General features: G+C 39.7%; 1 protein-coding gene across 1 annotated transcript in view; it reads right to left on the reverse strand.

Moving 5' to 3' along the window:
- The window catches only part of map3k5 (mitogen-activated protein kinase kinase kinase 5), a 73,417-nt gene that overhangs the window by 39,787 nt on the left and 20,272 nt on the right, over nt 1-13,358 (reverse strand). The window contains exons 3-6 of the mRNA XM_015947629.3: nt 11,738-11,761; nt 5,488-5,681; nt 2,904-3,072; nt 2,281-2,387 (exon numbers count right to left, since the gene is read on the reverse strand). Of these exons, the coding sequence (XP_015803115.3) occupies nt 2,281-2,387; nt 2,904-3,072; nt 5,488-5,681; nt 11,738-11,761 (494 nt within the window). The remainder of the gene's footprint in view (nt 1-2,280; nt 2,388-2,903; nt 3,073-5,487; nt 5,682-11,737; nt 11,762-13,358) is intronic.

The raw sequence follows: 13,358 nt of genomic DNA on the forward strand, positions 1-13,358 counted from the left end.
TGTACAAACCAAACACACTGGTGAAAAACACCTGGGAATTACAATAAAAGAGACTTTTGAATCTTATTTTAATAATGACTAGAAAAAAGCAGCATTTTTGTTATTTATTGTAAAGGTAAAACAGAATATGTAGTGATGCCCTTTTAAACCGCATGTACTTGACCACACATACATGGCTGTTTGTAGAAGCACTAAAATGACTAGAAATAACAAGGTGAAGTCCCTTTCCTTCATTAGGAATTCATTGTCATTATTCTATAGTTTACACAGTTTAGCCTCCCCTTGCACGTGCATTTGTACACAAGTGTGTTCACTTTACGCTGAACGTAGAAAATACAAAACGCACAAATAAAAGATGCTCCCTTTGAACTGCAGATAAAACGTTATATTATGTACTATAAATAATAACCAGGGTCCCAATCACAACCAATCTCAACCTCTTTCATTGACTGATCGATAATGGAGCTCTTGATCTCTATTGTTGACCTACTTTCTATGCTTTTCAGCAGCTGTGGCGTAATACGGCACCAGCAATTTTGTCCTCTAAGACCTTTCTTTGGGAGTTGGAGGGCGGGGGCTCAAGGACGTCAACAACTAATGAAACTATTGTGAGCGCTATGTTTAAAATCTCAAAGTTAGTTTGAATTTTACAGTCAGTAAGACAACTCCTCCACCAGAAAGCAGCGCATAACTGAAAAGGCATGTTTCCCCTGAGAGCCTAGCAGCACATCTCTTTCCACCGGGACAGGAGTGTTTCAGACACAGATCAGCAGCAAATGCATTCCACACAGCTGGTCTCACGATGTTAAAGAACAAGTCACCCCTACCAGATTCTTACTCAACTCCCACTTCCTGTTTGAAAAATGCAACAAATGCTGTTGCCTAGCAGACCGAGAGGGCGGAGCCGCTAACAAATACACACACATACCCATGCTCACAACAACCTTGTGACATCATATGGTACCAGCTAACGTTCTAGGGTACCTCTTAGCCAATAGCGATGGCAGAGTTAAATTCAAATGCAGTGCAGAGTTTTTACCTGAAAACGGCACAACACTGACAGTTTTAGGCAGAATGTTAAAATTTTAACTAAAATGCACTAAAGTGCAAAACTATTGACTACAAGTGTCTGCAGCACGATTAGACACACATTTATATAGTTTATCAGAAAAAATAAGTTGATTTGGGGGTGGCAGAAATTTAAGAAAATAAAGTTGTTAAGCAGTTTGTTTTCTCATTGACAGCACCTACTGTCCAAGAGGAGAACTGCAGTCACAAAGTGCAACAAACTTACTTTAATCATGAAGGTGTGGTCCACTTGTTTAATCAATACATTTGTAGTCATCTCCAGTAGGAAATAATGCCTTGAAGGCCATACTCAAAATTTCATTTTGATGGGCATGACACTGGGTTTCTGTTTACACCTACCAGCCTCTAGAGGGCCCTGTTGCCCTAAAAAGTTTGCTCGGCGAGGCTGGGACTGTGTAAAATTGCGGAATTGACAAGTCAAGCAGCTAATTCTGAGCCCACAAGATGTTCTAATGGTAAATGCTGCTGTACAATTTAGAAATTAGTCCGTATCCTGTACGATTTATGGTGCTGGAACGTGTCAGCAGTGAACCTACATCCCCGACGGCTGGAAAATTACTTCCGTTGTTGCGATACCACCTCTGAACACTAGGGTACGCCAGAGTGTCTGTGTTCCATGATCAACCTTCAACATGGCTGGATTTGGAGTCTTATTTCCTGATATTTGGACATCTCACCTCTGATTGGATAACAGCAACATGACTACTGACTGTTTGCTCTGCAACATGAATGTTCTCTACAAATAACACAAGCCTTGAAGAGGCTGTGTGGTTGAGTTGCTAATGCTACCAGTTAGCTTCTGCTAGCCGAGACGTAATCCCCTGAATCTGGGCGCTAAACCAGCAACAGCCTTCCTTGTCGTGAACCAATATGGGTGAGTCAAAGTGACCATGTGATGTAGATCTTTCAGGCTTTTCTAATCCTATTGTTTCAACGTCTATTTTCTATCAGAAAAGAATGCAGGAGACAGGTGTAGGAGACTATTTTCATGTTCAGAAGGCATTAAAACCTCATAGTGACCGATTATAATAAGAAACGATCATTAAAAATGCTTTCATTATGTAAATTTTATACATTAAAGTATTTGAAAATCCTTTTAAAAATGTAATCGAGCCACTGAGCACAACTACTGTATAAGAATTGGTCCTTGTTTGTGTTAAAGTTTAAAAAAGGAAAAGGTCGTCATCTTACCGGTTCAGTGCAAAGGCATAGTGGAATTTCACATGTGGATGAGCCATGGGATCAAAGGTCGGAAGCTTCTCCAGAGTTTCAACCAGCTTCACAATGGACTCATAATCCTGAATAGTGAGTGGAGAACACGTTAATAACAGGGACTGAAGCCTTTCTGCATAAATGCTCCTCAAACACAGATTTTACCAGAACTCGGATCAAGCTAAGGAGCAGAGCTGCTTATGTTGCTAAACTCTTTTTTTTTTATAATTGAGTGAGCTCTTGATCATTTTTCTGTATCTTATACTTGCCTACATAGTCAGTATACCCACAGCATGTTGAATAATTCAGGTCATACTCAATGCCTGCTGTTGTGATGAATGATTCATGAACTTGTGCACTGCCCTTGGTAAAGCAGGAGGATGTGGACAATAAGTGCTAATGGTGGAAGGTCCAGAAGACCTGCCACCAGCTCTCAGCAGGTGGTCTGAAATGACTCAGGTTTGCGGGAAAAGAAAAACTCCCCTGAAGGGATAAGGGCGCCAGATTCTTTAACATCGACACCGTCTGCTAAGGTCAAGCACAACAACGTTCACCTGAGTTGACCGCCTTACTGAAATCCTGGTTGATTCAGTCAGAAGTACCTGGATGTCTCTGTACGTCAGCAGCAGGTTGATGACCACATCCACTGAAAGGCACTCTACGTTGTCCAGCCGCTGCTGAATTCGATTCAGCTCGGCAGCCAGCTCCATGCCGGTGTAAAGCTCCCGAGCCTTACGGATCTCATTCAGAATCGTCTCTCTGAAGTACTGGCTGCAGGACAGAAAGCATGCATTCATACATGTCAGACAATATCATAGCAGAGATGATCTGCCTGGATATAGAGTTGACCTAAAATCCACCTCAGCTGTAATACGTACTGGGAGCACTTCCTAAAAAAAGATCATAAATTATAATTACCACCCGATAAAAACTGGTTTAACATCTCCTAAAGGAACCATTCAACCATCATTAGAGTAAATCTTTTTCCTCAGTGCTGCTCAGTATCTTCTTCACATTATTTTTCTGTCAGAAAAGAAAAAAATTCCTTAGATTTTTAAAGATGTCATTTCAAAATATTGATTTTATTTCACTTTACAGAGTTGTACAAAAGTCTGATTTGATCATACTTTATTTTAATGATAACTCATGAAGCTAAAGCCATAAAGGGATATTTTGGTTATTCTGACGGCTTATTCACATTTAAAGAGCAAGTCACCCCCAAATCAACTTTTTTTTTCTGATAAACTATATAAATACGTGTCTAATCGTGCTGCAGACACATGTAGTCAATAGTTTTGCACTTTAGTGGATTTTAGTTAAGATTTTAATTTTCTGCCTAAAACTGTCAGTGTTGTGCTGTTTTCAGGTAAAACCTCTGCACTGCGTTTGAATTTAAATCTTCCATCGCTATTGGCTAAGAGGCTAAGAGGTACCCTAAACGTTAGCTGGTACCATATGATGTCACAATGTTGTTGTGAGCCTGTGTGTGTGTGTGTGTGTGTGTGTGTGTGTGTGTGTGTGTGTGTGTGTGTGTGTGTGTGTGTGTGTGTGTGTATTTGTTAGCGGCTCCGCCCTCTCGGTCTGCTAGGCAACAGCATTTGTTGCATTTTTCTAACAGGAAGTGGGAGTTGAATAAGAATCTGGTAGGGGGTGACTTGCTCTTTAAAGACAAATACACTTCTAAAGTTGCTTCCGTTAAAACTTTGCAATGAAAGTGTGATTAAGAGTTATTAACTAGTTATAAAATAGGTGTGAAACTCTCAACTTAAAAATCACTTTTGTGACCATTTGCACAGATATAAATCAGTTTGAGATTTGATCACAAAAAAAAAAAAAACACAGAAACATCCCAAGACAACCCATCATGTTCTCATAGCCACAAGTTAAATTTGTACTTATACCATTAGATCTCAGAAATGCATCAACTAGTACAACTAGTATTTTTCTTAGATAGGTTTAGATTACTAATTTAGGTCAAATTCTTCTTAATGTCAAAACGTGTATATTCCCTACACATCTGCTAGCTGTGGAGTTCCACAAGGCTCTGTGCTTGGAAACATTTTTATATAGATGTGCTTTACTGGTTAAACAAGAAAGGAATTCATGAGTCTCGGATTTCTTTGCAGATTCTACTTAACCATGCTTATTCGTGCAACGTGTACCTTTTGGTTTACTATAAATGAGTTTCGATCAAAAAAACATTACTGTGATTACTTTATGCATGCTGGTTTCCAGGTGACAAAGCCTTCCTTATAGAACACATTTCTCTTCACTGCCTGCAAATCCTGAGTCACTATTCCCGGATCTGAGCTAGAGCTAACTGGCTGCAGCAACAACTGCTGGCAAGAATGCTTCAAAATTTTACCCCAGCAACAGAGACGATGTGAATGACTTTTATTTTTCAAATGTGGATCTCTGTGTGAGTCAAAGAGGAGGCGTGCACGCAGTGATGCTTCAATAAGCACACCTGCAAATGTTTCTGTTTTTACCAGGTCACGTGGCATCAGGAGTACCTACTGTATTACCATCAACGCAGCTCAGACCTGCAGCATGTCTTTTCCATTTTTTAATGGTGATGTGATTACTTTCAGAGGAACTCTGCATTAGCAGGAAATGCTTTTAATAGACTTCCTCTTATTGGATGCTTTTGTAGTTGAGGTGTTTCCTCAAACAGTTACAGAAAAGCACCTAACTGATGCTAACAGACAAGCTCCGTAAGCACAACCTGGATTTCAGTGGAACTTTTGAACCTTTAACTGGGTTATAATTGACTTAAGTGGCTTTATACTCCCCCAGTATGGAACAAAAACTATTTATATCTAATCTCATGTTTAAACACTGTTTCTGTAGTGATGCAAAGATAACAATGCAAATTAAAATCCTGATGAACCGAACCAAAATATTAGTTTAGAAGATGGGTGGGCTGATGAGATGTGCCTTTAGAAAGTAAAAGCTTTACGATAGAGAATTACAGTTTTGCTTTACTATTTATGGTCTCTGTTGAACAAATCAAACCTTCCTGACATCATGAAACAAATCTATAAATAGCCACTTCTCCCTTTCTTTGCAGAACAATAAAAAAACACATTCAACATCCCTATAGGGACCGCGATGGTGAGTGGTGTTTGTTCCATATTCTGTATTTCTGATAAACGTTATGGAACACCAGAATGTGCAGGCACTCACTGGGAGTTTGCCTGCGACACTTTGAGCAGCTGAATGAAGCGGTCCAGCAGCGGCAGGCAGATGGGTCCCAGCAGCATCTCAAAGCTCGGCTGCATCAGCTCCGTCAGACCCTTCATCAGGCTGCTCTCGCAGCTGTACACCTTGTTGTGGGGCGTCACCATGTAAGGGATGAAGGTGTAGTTAGCGGAGCATGTCTGTGGGCAGAAATAAGACGCATATTTAGTAAAACCTTTGAAAGAACACGATGCACAATCTCACAACACATGAAACTGGAACGAATCTCAGCTACCGTCACATCAAATTTTAGCTCCCCATCTGTAAAAGTGAATGTTTTATAGCCGGTTTGGGTTTTGCTGATGTGGAGGCAGATTGCCTGGAGGAAGCCTGAGCTGTTTCCTTAAAGCTTCATCTGACATCTTTCTGCAGAGACAGTAGTGTTTCTGCGGTATTAACCTCACTGAGCCAGTCTAAACAGGCAGCAGCTGGGAGAGCCTCGGTGATAACAACCCCGTCAGGGGCTGCACTCGAGACACAGTCTGCATGATCATCCAGATCAATGCACACAAAAAAATAAAGGAAAACCCAAAGTCTGGCTGCTTTCCAGGAGCCTCCAGCTGAGGCACTCAGGAGAAAGTCATGTTTAGTTTTTACAGCACCAAAAGTGTCTTTATTTGTCTCAACACCACATTATTGTCCAGCTGAGGTCACAGCGTTGTCCGACCGCGGCGTTGGTCACAGGTAGCTAAAAGGCAGACCTTGAAAATCACCTATTGTTATCTGCAATAAAAACTATTTTCAAGAAGGGATACTAAAAAAGTGTCCAACACGAGCATCTAAAGGGTGTTTGAGCTGGAACCCGGCTGCATCCTGGTTTTTATAAATCAATCCCGTTTTTCTCTTAGCACAAAAAGCCTTTGAAAGGAAAAAAGAAACACTGCTGCTGCGTTCACCGCCAGCTGAAAAAGGAAGTGACAGAAAAGTTGAAGCAATGAAAAGATAATCCGTAGACAACGGCTTCCTAGAGTGCAACTTTGGATTATGAGAACACCGGCAGCTGCAGAGGCAGAGAAAGAGGACCTAAAACAAAGTCCCGTTTCCAGGCTCAAGGGGTTGCAAAGTACTGATGTACTGTCTGTCTGGTCGGCTTGCTTGTACAGACTCTTGCATATTTCACTGAACTGCAGGTAGTCTGACACTAACCTGCACAAGACATTTACAGGTAAACCCTTAGCTCAGGGGAAACATGCATGGATGCCTTCTCTGCAGAATGTGACAGATTCAGTTAATCTGATCTGTTATGTCACCCATAATGTACAGTGGTGTGAAAAACTGTTTGTCCCCTTCCTGATTTCTTATTCTTTTGCATGTTTGTCACACAAAATGTTTCTGATCATCAAACACATTTAACCATTAGTCAAAGATAACACAAGTAAACACAAAATGCAGTTTTGAAATGATGGTTTTTATTATTTAGGGAGAGAACAAAATCCAAACCTACATTGCCCTGTGTGAAAAAGTAATTGCCCCCCTTGTTAAAAAATAACCCAACTGTGGTGTTTCACACCTGAGTTCAATTTTTGTAGCCACCCCCAAGCCTGATTACTGCCACACCTGTTTCAATCAAGAAATCACTTAAATATGAGCTGCCTGACACAGAGAAGTAGACCAAAAGCTCCTCAAAATCTGGACATCATGCCAAGATCCAAAGAAATTCAAGAATAAAAGTAATTGAGATCAGTCTGGTAAAGGTTATAAAGCCATTTCTAAAGCTTTGGGACTCCAGCGAACCACAGTGAGAGCCATTATCCACAAATGGCAACAACATGGAACAGTGGTGAACCTTCCCAGGAGTGGGCGGCCGACCAAAATTACACCAAGAGCGCAGAGACAACTCATCCGAGAGGTCACAAAAGACCCCAGGACAACTTCTAAAGAACTGCAGGCCTCACTTGCCTCAATTAAGGTCAGTGTTCACGACTCCACCAGAAGAAAGAGACTGGGCAAAAATGGCCTGCATGGCAGATTTCCAAGATGCAAACCACTGTTAAGCAAAAAGAACATTAGGGCTCGTCTCAATTTTGCTAAGAAGCATCTCAATGATTGCCAAGACTTTTGGGGAAACACCTTGTGGACTGATGAGACAAAAGTTGAACTTTTTGGAAGGCAAATGTCCCGTTACATCTGGCGTAGAAGTAACACAGCATTTCAGACAAAGAACATCATACCAACAGGAAAATATGGTGGTGGTGGTATGATGGTCTGGGGTTGTTTTGCTGCTTCAGGAACTGGAAGGCTTGCTGTGATAAATGAAACCATGACTTCTACTGTCTACCAAAACATCCTGAAGGAGAATGTCCGGCCATCTGTCCGTCAACTAAAGCTGACGCAATCTTGGGTGCTGCAGCAGGACAATGACCCAAAACACACCAGCAAATTCACCTCTGAATGGCTGAAGAACAACAAAATGAAGACTTTGGAGTGACCTAGTCAAAGTCCTGACCTGAATCCTATTGAGATGCTATGGCATGACCTTCAAAAGGCGGTTCATGCTAGAAAGTGGAGATCCTTCCTGCCAACAGCCATTGTAAAATACAATAACTCTTTGATGACTTGATTATTATTATTATTATTCTGAGCTACTACAGCAATCAATTTCCCTCTGGGATTAATAAAGTATTTTTTAATTGAATTGAATTGAAAACCCTCAAATAAAGCTAAATTACAACAATTCTGCACAGATGAGTGGGCCAAAATTCCTCCAGAACACTGTAAAAGACTCGTAGCAAGTTATCGCAAACGCTTGATTGCAGTTATTGCTGCTAAGGGAGGCCCAACCTTTTATTAGGTTCAGGGGGCAATTACTTTTTCACACAGGGCAATGTAGGTTTGGATTTTGTTCTCTCCATAAATAATAAAAACAATCATTTCAAAACTGCATTTTGTGTTTACTTGTGTTATCTTTGACTAATGGTTAAATGTGTTTGATGATCAGAAACATTTTGTGTGACAAACATGCAAAAGAATAAGAAATCAGGAAGGGGGGCAAATAGTTTTTCACACCGCTGTACATGTCCATCTGGATTCACAGTAACACAACTCACCTCAGCAGAGCCAGACTATAACCTATACTAGTTTATAAGCCGCTAACACACTGGTGACACTCGGTGAGCTACGCGAGTTTGTGCCTGTGGGCTACAGTTCCAGAAACAAGTCAGTGGATGCAGTAGCACGGGGAAACAAATGTGCAGGAAGTCACGGTAATTAGATCCACAAAATTAGCGGCTAATATCCTGGATTTCAATTATGATGGTAGGCAGTTAAACACACTGCATTAAACACAGTTTGCCACATACGCATCAGCAAAAAGACCCATGCATGAAAACTAAGTACCCAGATTGGTGTTTCATGGCAGTTATGACACTGTTTAGCAAAAATCTAGAGTGGAAAAAGCTGCTATGTTCTTTGTTTATTAGTTATTACTGCTTTTGTGTAACGCTACTGCTGCAAAAACTGTAGTAGAACTAATTAATAATGATTAATGTCCAGATATTTTGCATTCTTCACATATTTCTTTGTCTGTTTAGGAACCTCATTGCCATAAACTGCAGCCCAGTATGAGATACTGGCTTAAATCTATAACTCAACCTGGCTCGATGCCTGGTTTTGGTTTCAGCTCTCTGATTGTACTGCAAGTTTACTTGTTTGGGACTAAAAACACTGAACAACCAGCAGCTAAGTGCCAAACTGCACAAATACACCAGCTGGAGAATGTAGCAGGTAAAAAAAAACAAACAAAAAAACATGAATTTCACTCAAAAAGCTGCGAAGATCAAGAACAAGAGTTGGCAGAGAGAATGTTGGAGTCATTCAATAAGCAGATAAATCAATTCTTTAACTGCATAACAGATTTTTAAGGATTAGATGGTATTGATAATCTGCCATAAGGGAGAGACTGTATTTAGAAAGAAAGACTGGGAACAGATAATGCTCAAGATGCGTTTCTACCCAGATCATTTAAGATGTGACACACTCTGAACCTGATCACTTCCTGCCCGATGATAATGTGAAAAAGCACATGTTTACTTGACCTCTAGCTTTAATTGGTTTCCATGACTTTATGTGAGATGACTGTTTACGCGTTAGCATCTACAGCAGCTGTTAGCATAAGGCAGCTAATGCTACGTCTGGTAATAATGCAGATGTCTCGTGTTACTATAAATAGCACGACATTATCACTTTTAGGCCTGTTTTTACACAAGTGAACAGCATTGTTGAACCGTTCAGTGTTTAGCACTTTAGCAACAAATAAAACTAGCTTAAAATTTACGTTTATAAATAGACGCACTGATCTGACAGATTATTTTACAGCTGAAAACACGGCTAATAATAAAACACTTTTTATTTCTGACAAACTTGAAAATTAAGATTCTGGAAGTAAAAACCTCAGAATAAAAAATCTGTTTATTGAATCCATACTCAGCAATGGTGAGTACACAGACCCCTGCGGAAATTCGACTCTTTAGTTTTAGATGTTGATCGCAGCTTAACCGCCCTTACCTTATATCAGCCAAATATGTAGATTTCATTGTAATATAAGAAAAAAAAGTGATATATGTTCTTATGTTTTATGATCTAAAATGCAACACCAGAGCTCGATGTTGGCAACTTAATGTTTTATAAGAAAAACATTACAGTATTAAAAAGAATAAAACACAATTTAGGGATATTGTCAAGCTAATTTAGACGTTAAATCTAACAGCAAAACTAATATTTTCAGCTGCAGTTTAACTCCTGTGTGAATTGTGCCTTCAGCTACTATAAACATGATGATATAAAACCGTTTGTATAACAGCTGCAGGGTTAAGTCAATTACAGCAATCCTTTTTTGTTTATATCCAATATCGCTGAATCTAATTTTGATTCAGCTAGATGTAACGCAGGCTGGAGGCTCTGAGGATTTATTTGGAGTTCGTGCAGGAGTGCAGAGAGCATTTAAGTCTGTCGATACGAGCAGGAAGGAGAGAACAAATGGCAGTGAGAGTGTACGAGTGGCTTCTGTGAGATCACACTCTGATTCTGAGAGTGATAATCAGCTCTCCTCTCGCAGCGGGAGTCGGAGAACAGTGTGCTTCATGCAGAAACTCTGTCCACACTGAGAAAACCACTCAGGAGAGCGAAACCTGTCCTCTCACTCCTGAACATCCTGAACGCTGGCCTTCATCTACGTCAGCTCTCATGAGGATTTAGACGTGTGATTCATTTTCATGGTTTATTTTTGAGCTTTATAGTTTGCAGCATATTGTGCCAATTATGCAGATTGTCATTTTTTATAGTACGTCAATCTCTATGTATTTATGCATAGTCCATAATAAAGCAGCAGAAAACATTCAGAAATTACCCTTTTTATGATTTTCTTGCACTAAATGATGCGTTTTATCTGTCCCCAAAACACACTGTAAAATCTGATTAGTTCAGCTTAGTTGAAAAAAACATGCACAATGATTGCACTGAAAATGATAAGAACACGGTTCTAGATATGATTATAAGTTGGGGCTAATGCAAAGTAGATTAAACTTAATTACAAGGTATAGTAACAAACTAGTACAAAGTACTTCAAAATGTGTTCACTTAACTAGATTTCAGAGTTGTACATACTTCAGCAGTAGTAACCCGTAAATAATTTTAAGTGTGTTGTACTAGTTTGTCTTTGTAACTTACACTTAAGTGTATTTTATTTCCTATGCATTAGTAGCCCCAACACCTAATTACCTAGAGCCGTGTACGTATTATTTTAAGTAGTAAAATAAGATAAATAAACATTTATAAATATAATAAACAGCATAGTACTTGCAAAACCATGAATTATATCAGTATCTTTTGAATCCGAGGAGCTCGAGTACAATTGGTGTCAGTTATGAACAGGATTTCCTCTGTTTTAGGGCAGCACCTTTTTTGAATACTCCAGTTTTCTTTGCAAGTGAAATTCTCTGTGCGGTGACTTATAAAACACGTCTTGAAAAATGAAAGAAAAGACAAAAAAAAATGTTTATCACAGTTTCTCAACAGCATTTTTTGGGCTGCACAAGTGAAAGCCTTTATGACACTGAGAAAAGAAGCATAAGGCGACAGATATTCTGCCCCCCAAATGCGCAAGACGGCATATTCTTTGCACCAAAGAATAAGTGTGATGTGTGAGCAGCGGGTGAGAAATGTGGGAAATAGGCGAGGAGACGGCGCTTTTTGTACTTACAGTGTTCTTCTGGCAAATTATCTCCTGAAAAAAAGAGCAGAGACAAATAGATTTAGAGATCGGACGAGAACATTTTCTCCCCGAAGGCAATTTGATGTTGAAGCAAACAACAACAAAAACCATAATCCTATTATCTGAATTTATTACATTACAAGCAGTTGTCAAGTTAAAAAGAGAATTTCTTCTCAATGACAAATTAAAGCAGAGAGATGAAGAATAGCAGCTTCTAGTCAAATATTCATAAAAGGACACATATTTACTTTTTTGAAGATAAAAATGTTCTTTTATTGATTCAAAACATGAAAGTTTTTGCATAACATCCCTTTCACAAAAATGTTTTTATTCTTGACGTTTTCAGTACCTTCCAGAATGAGCCGTTTCAGGGCTCTGTCACTGTAAGAAAATAAACTGGAGCAGATAAGCTCAGACATCTGGGAGGGGCTCGGAGTAGAGCCGCTGCACTCCCAGCCTGGAGAGGTAAGACGAGGTTCTGTGCAAATCTTTCCATTTGTGACATCACAAACAGGGAATTTTGAAACAACTCTTTTAAGGCACATAATCCCTAAAACCTAACAAAAAATTATCTTATGATTTTTTTTCATGTTTGGAGTGTTTATATAGGCAGTTAAAAAGGTAAATTTAGCATATTATATCCCGTTTAAAATTAGTATTCTTTTTTTCATTTGTCATTTTTATATTTAATCTTACTTATTTCTTTATCTTGTTATTTTTAATAAATATTTTTTTATTTCTTGTGATTTTTATCTTGAAAGGCAATAAAACCCTTCTTCTATATTCAGTTTAAAAATCCATTATTTACAATAGGAAAACATTTTTGAAAGAGAAAAAGAGACTTTGCAGTTTTGGCTTGCTTTTTCACCCCTTAAGCCTGATTCATGCTCCTCCGTCAGCTCCGCAAGGGACAGACACGCACGGATTGACGGAAGCGTTTTGCCCTCATACTTCTCCGTCTCCTGGGGAGTGTTGCAAAGCAATTCCCCAGCAGGACAACAGAGGGCGTAGCGCTGTTCTGTTGTATCCTTTCATGTATCGGTCCAAGATAGTGTGTTTATATTGTGTTTTTTGTATATAAGAGACTTTTTAACACGGACAAATTTGTCTCTCATCCTCCTCCACCTCTTCATGCATTCGCCACCTCTAAACCCACGTTTCCTGTCATTTCCGTCCACAAATAAAACGCTTGCTGCGCATCTTTTCACTCCTCCAGTCACGGGGAATTAAACGTTCATGTTTTTAGAGTTTTTTCGCGAGGTATTCTTCAAGCTTCTCCGTGTCTGCCATTAGTTATTCTCGGCTCTCTTTATGTTTTTGAGGGCGCAATGGCGGCAGTGTAGACGACAGCGGCGTCCTGACCAATCACAAGCTTGCGTTGTCCGTCTCGACTGACGGATGTTTCGAAAAGAGAGCTTGACTCCGTCCGTCCTTGCGGAGCTCTCCAGCAGGCCCGCAAGGATGGATGATGGCGTTGCGTGTCTCCGCACTGACACAGACGGAGAAGCATGACTCAGGCTTTAGTGTTAGTTTTAACTCACTGTTGTAAAAACGAAACTGAACCTCTCATCATTGCTGTGCGTTGGTGTTTTTAACACCTTAAAGTGAC

Source organism: Nothobranchius furzeri, chromosome 2, assembly GCF_043380555.1.
Source record: "Nothobranchius furzeri strain GRZ-AD chromosome 2, NfurGRZ-RIMD1, whole genome shotgun sequence".
Taxonomy (NCBI): Eukaryota; Metazoa; Chordata; class Actinopteri; order Cyprinodontiformes; family Nothobranchiidae; genus Nothobranchius; species Nothobranchius furzeri.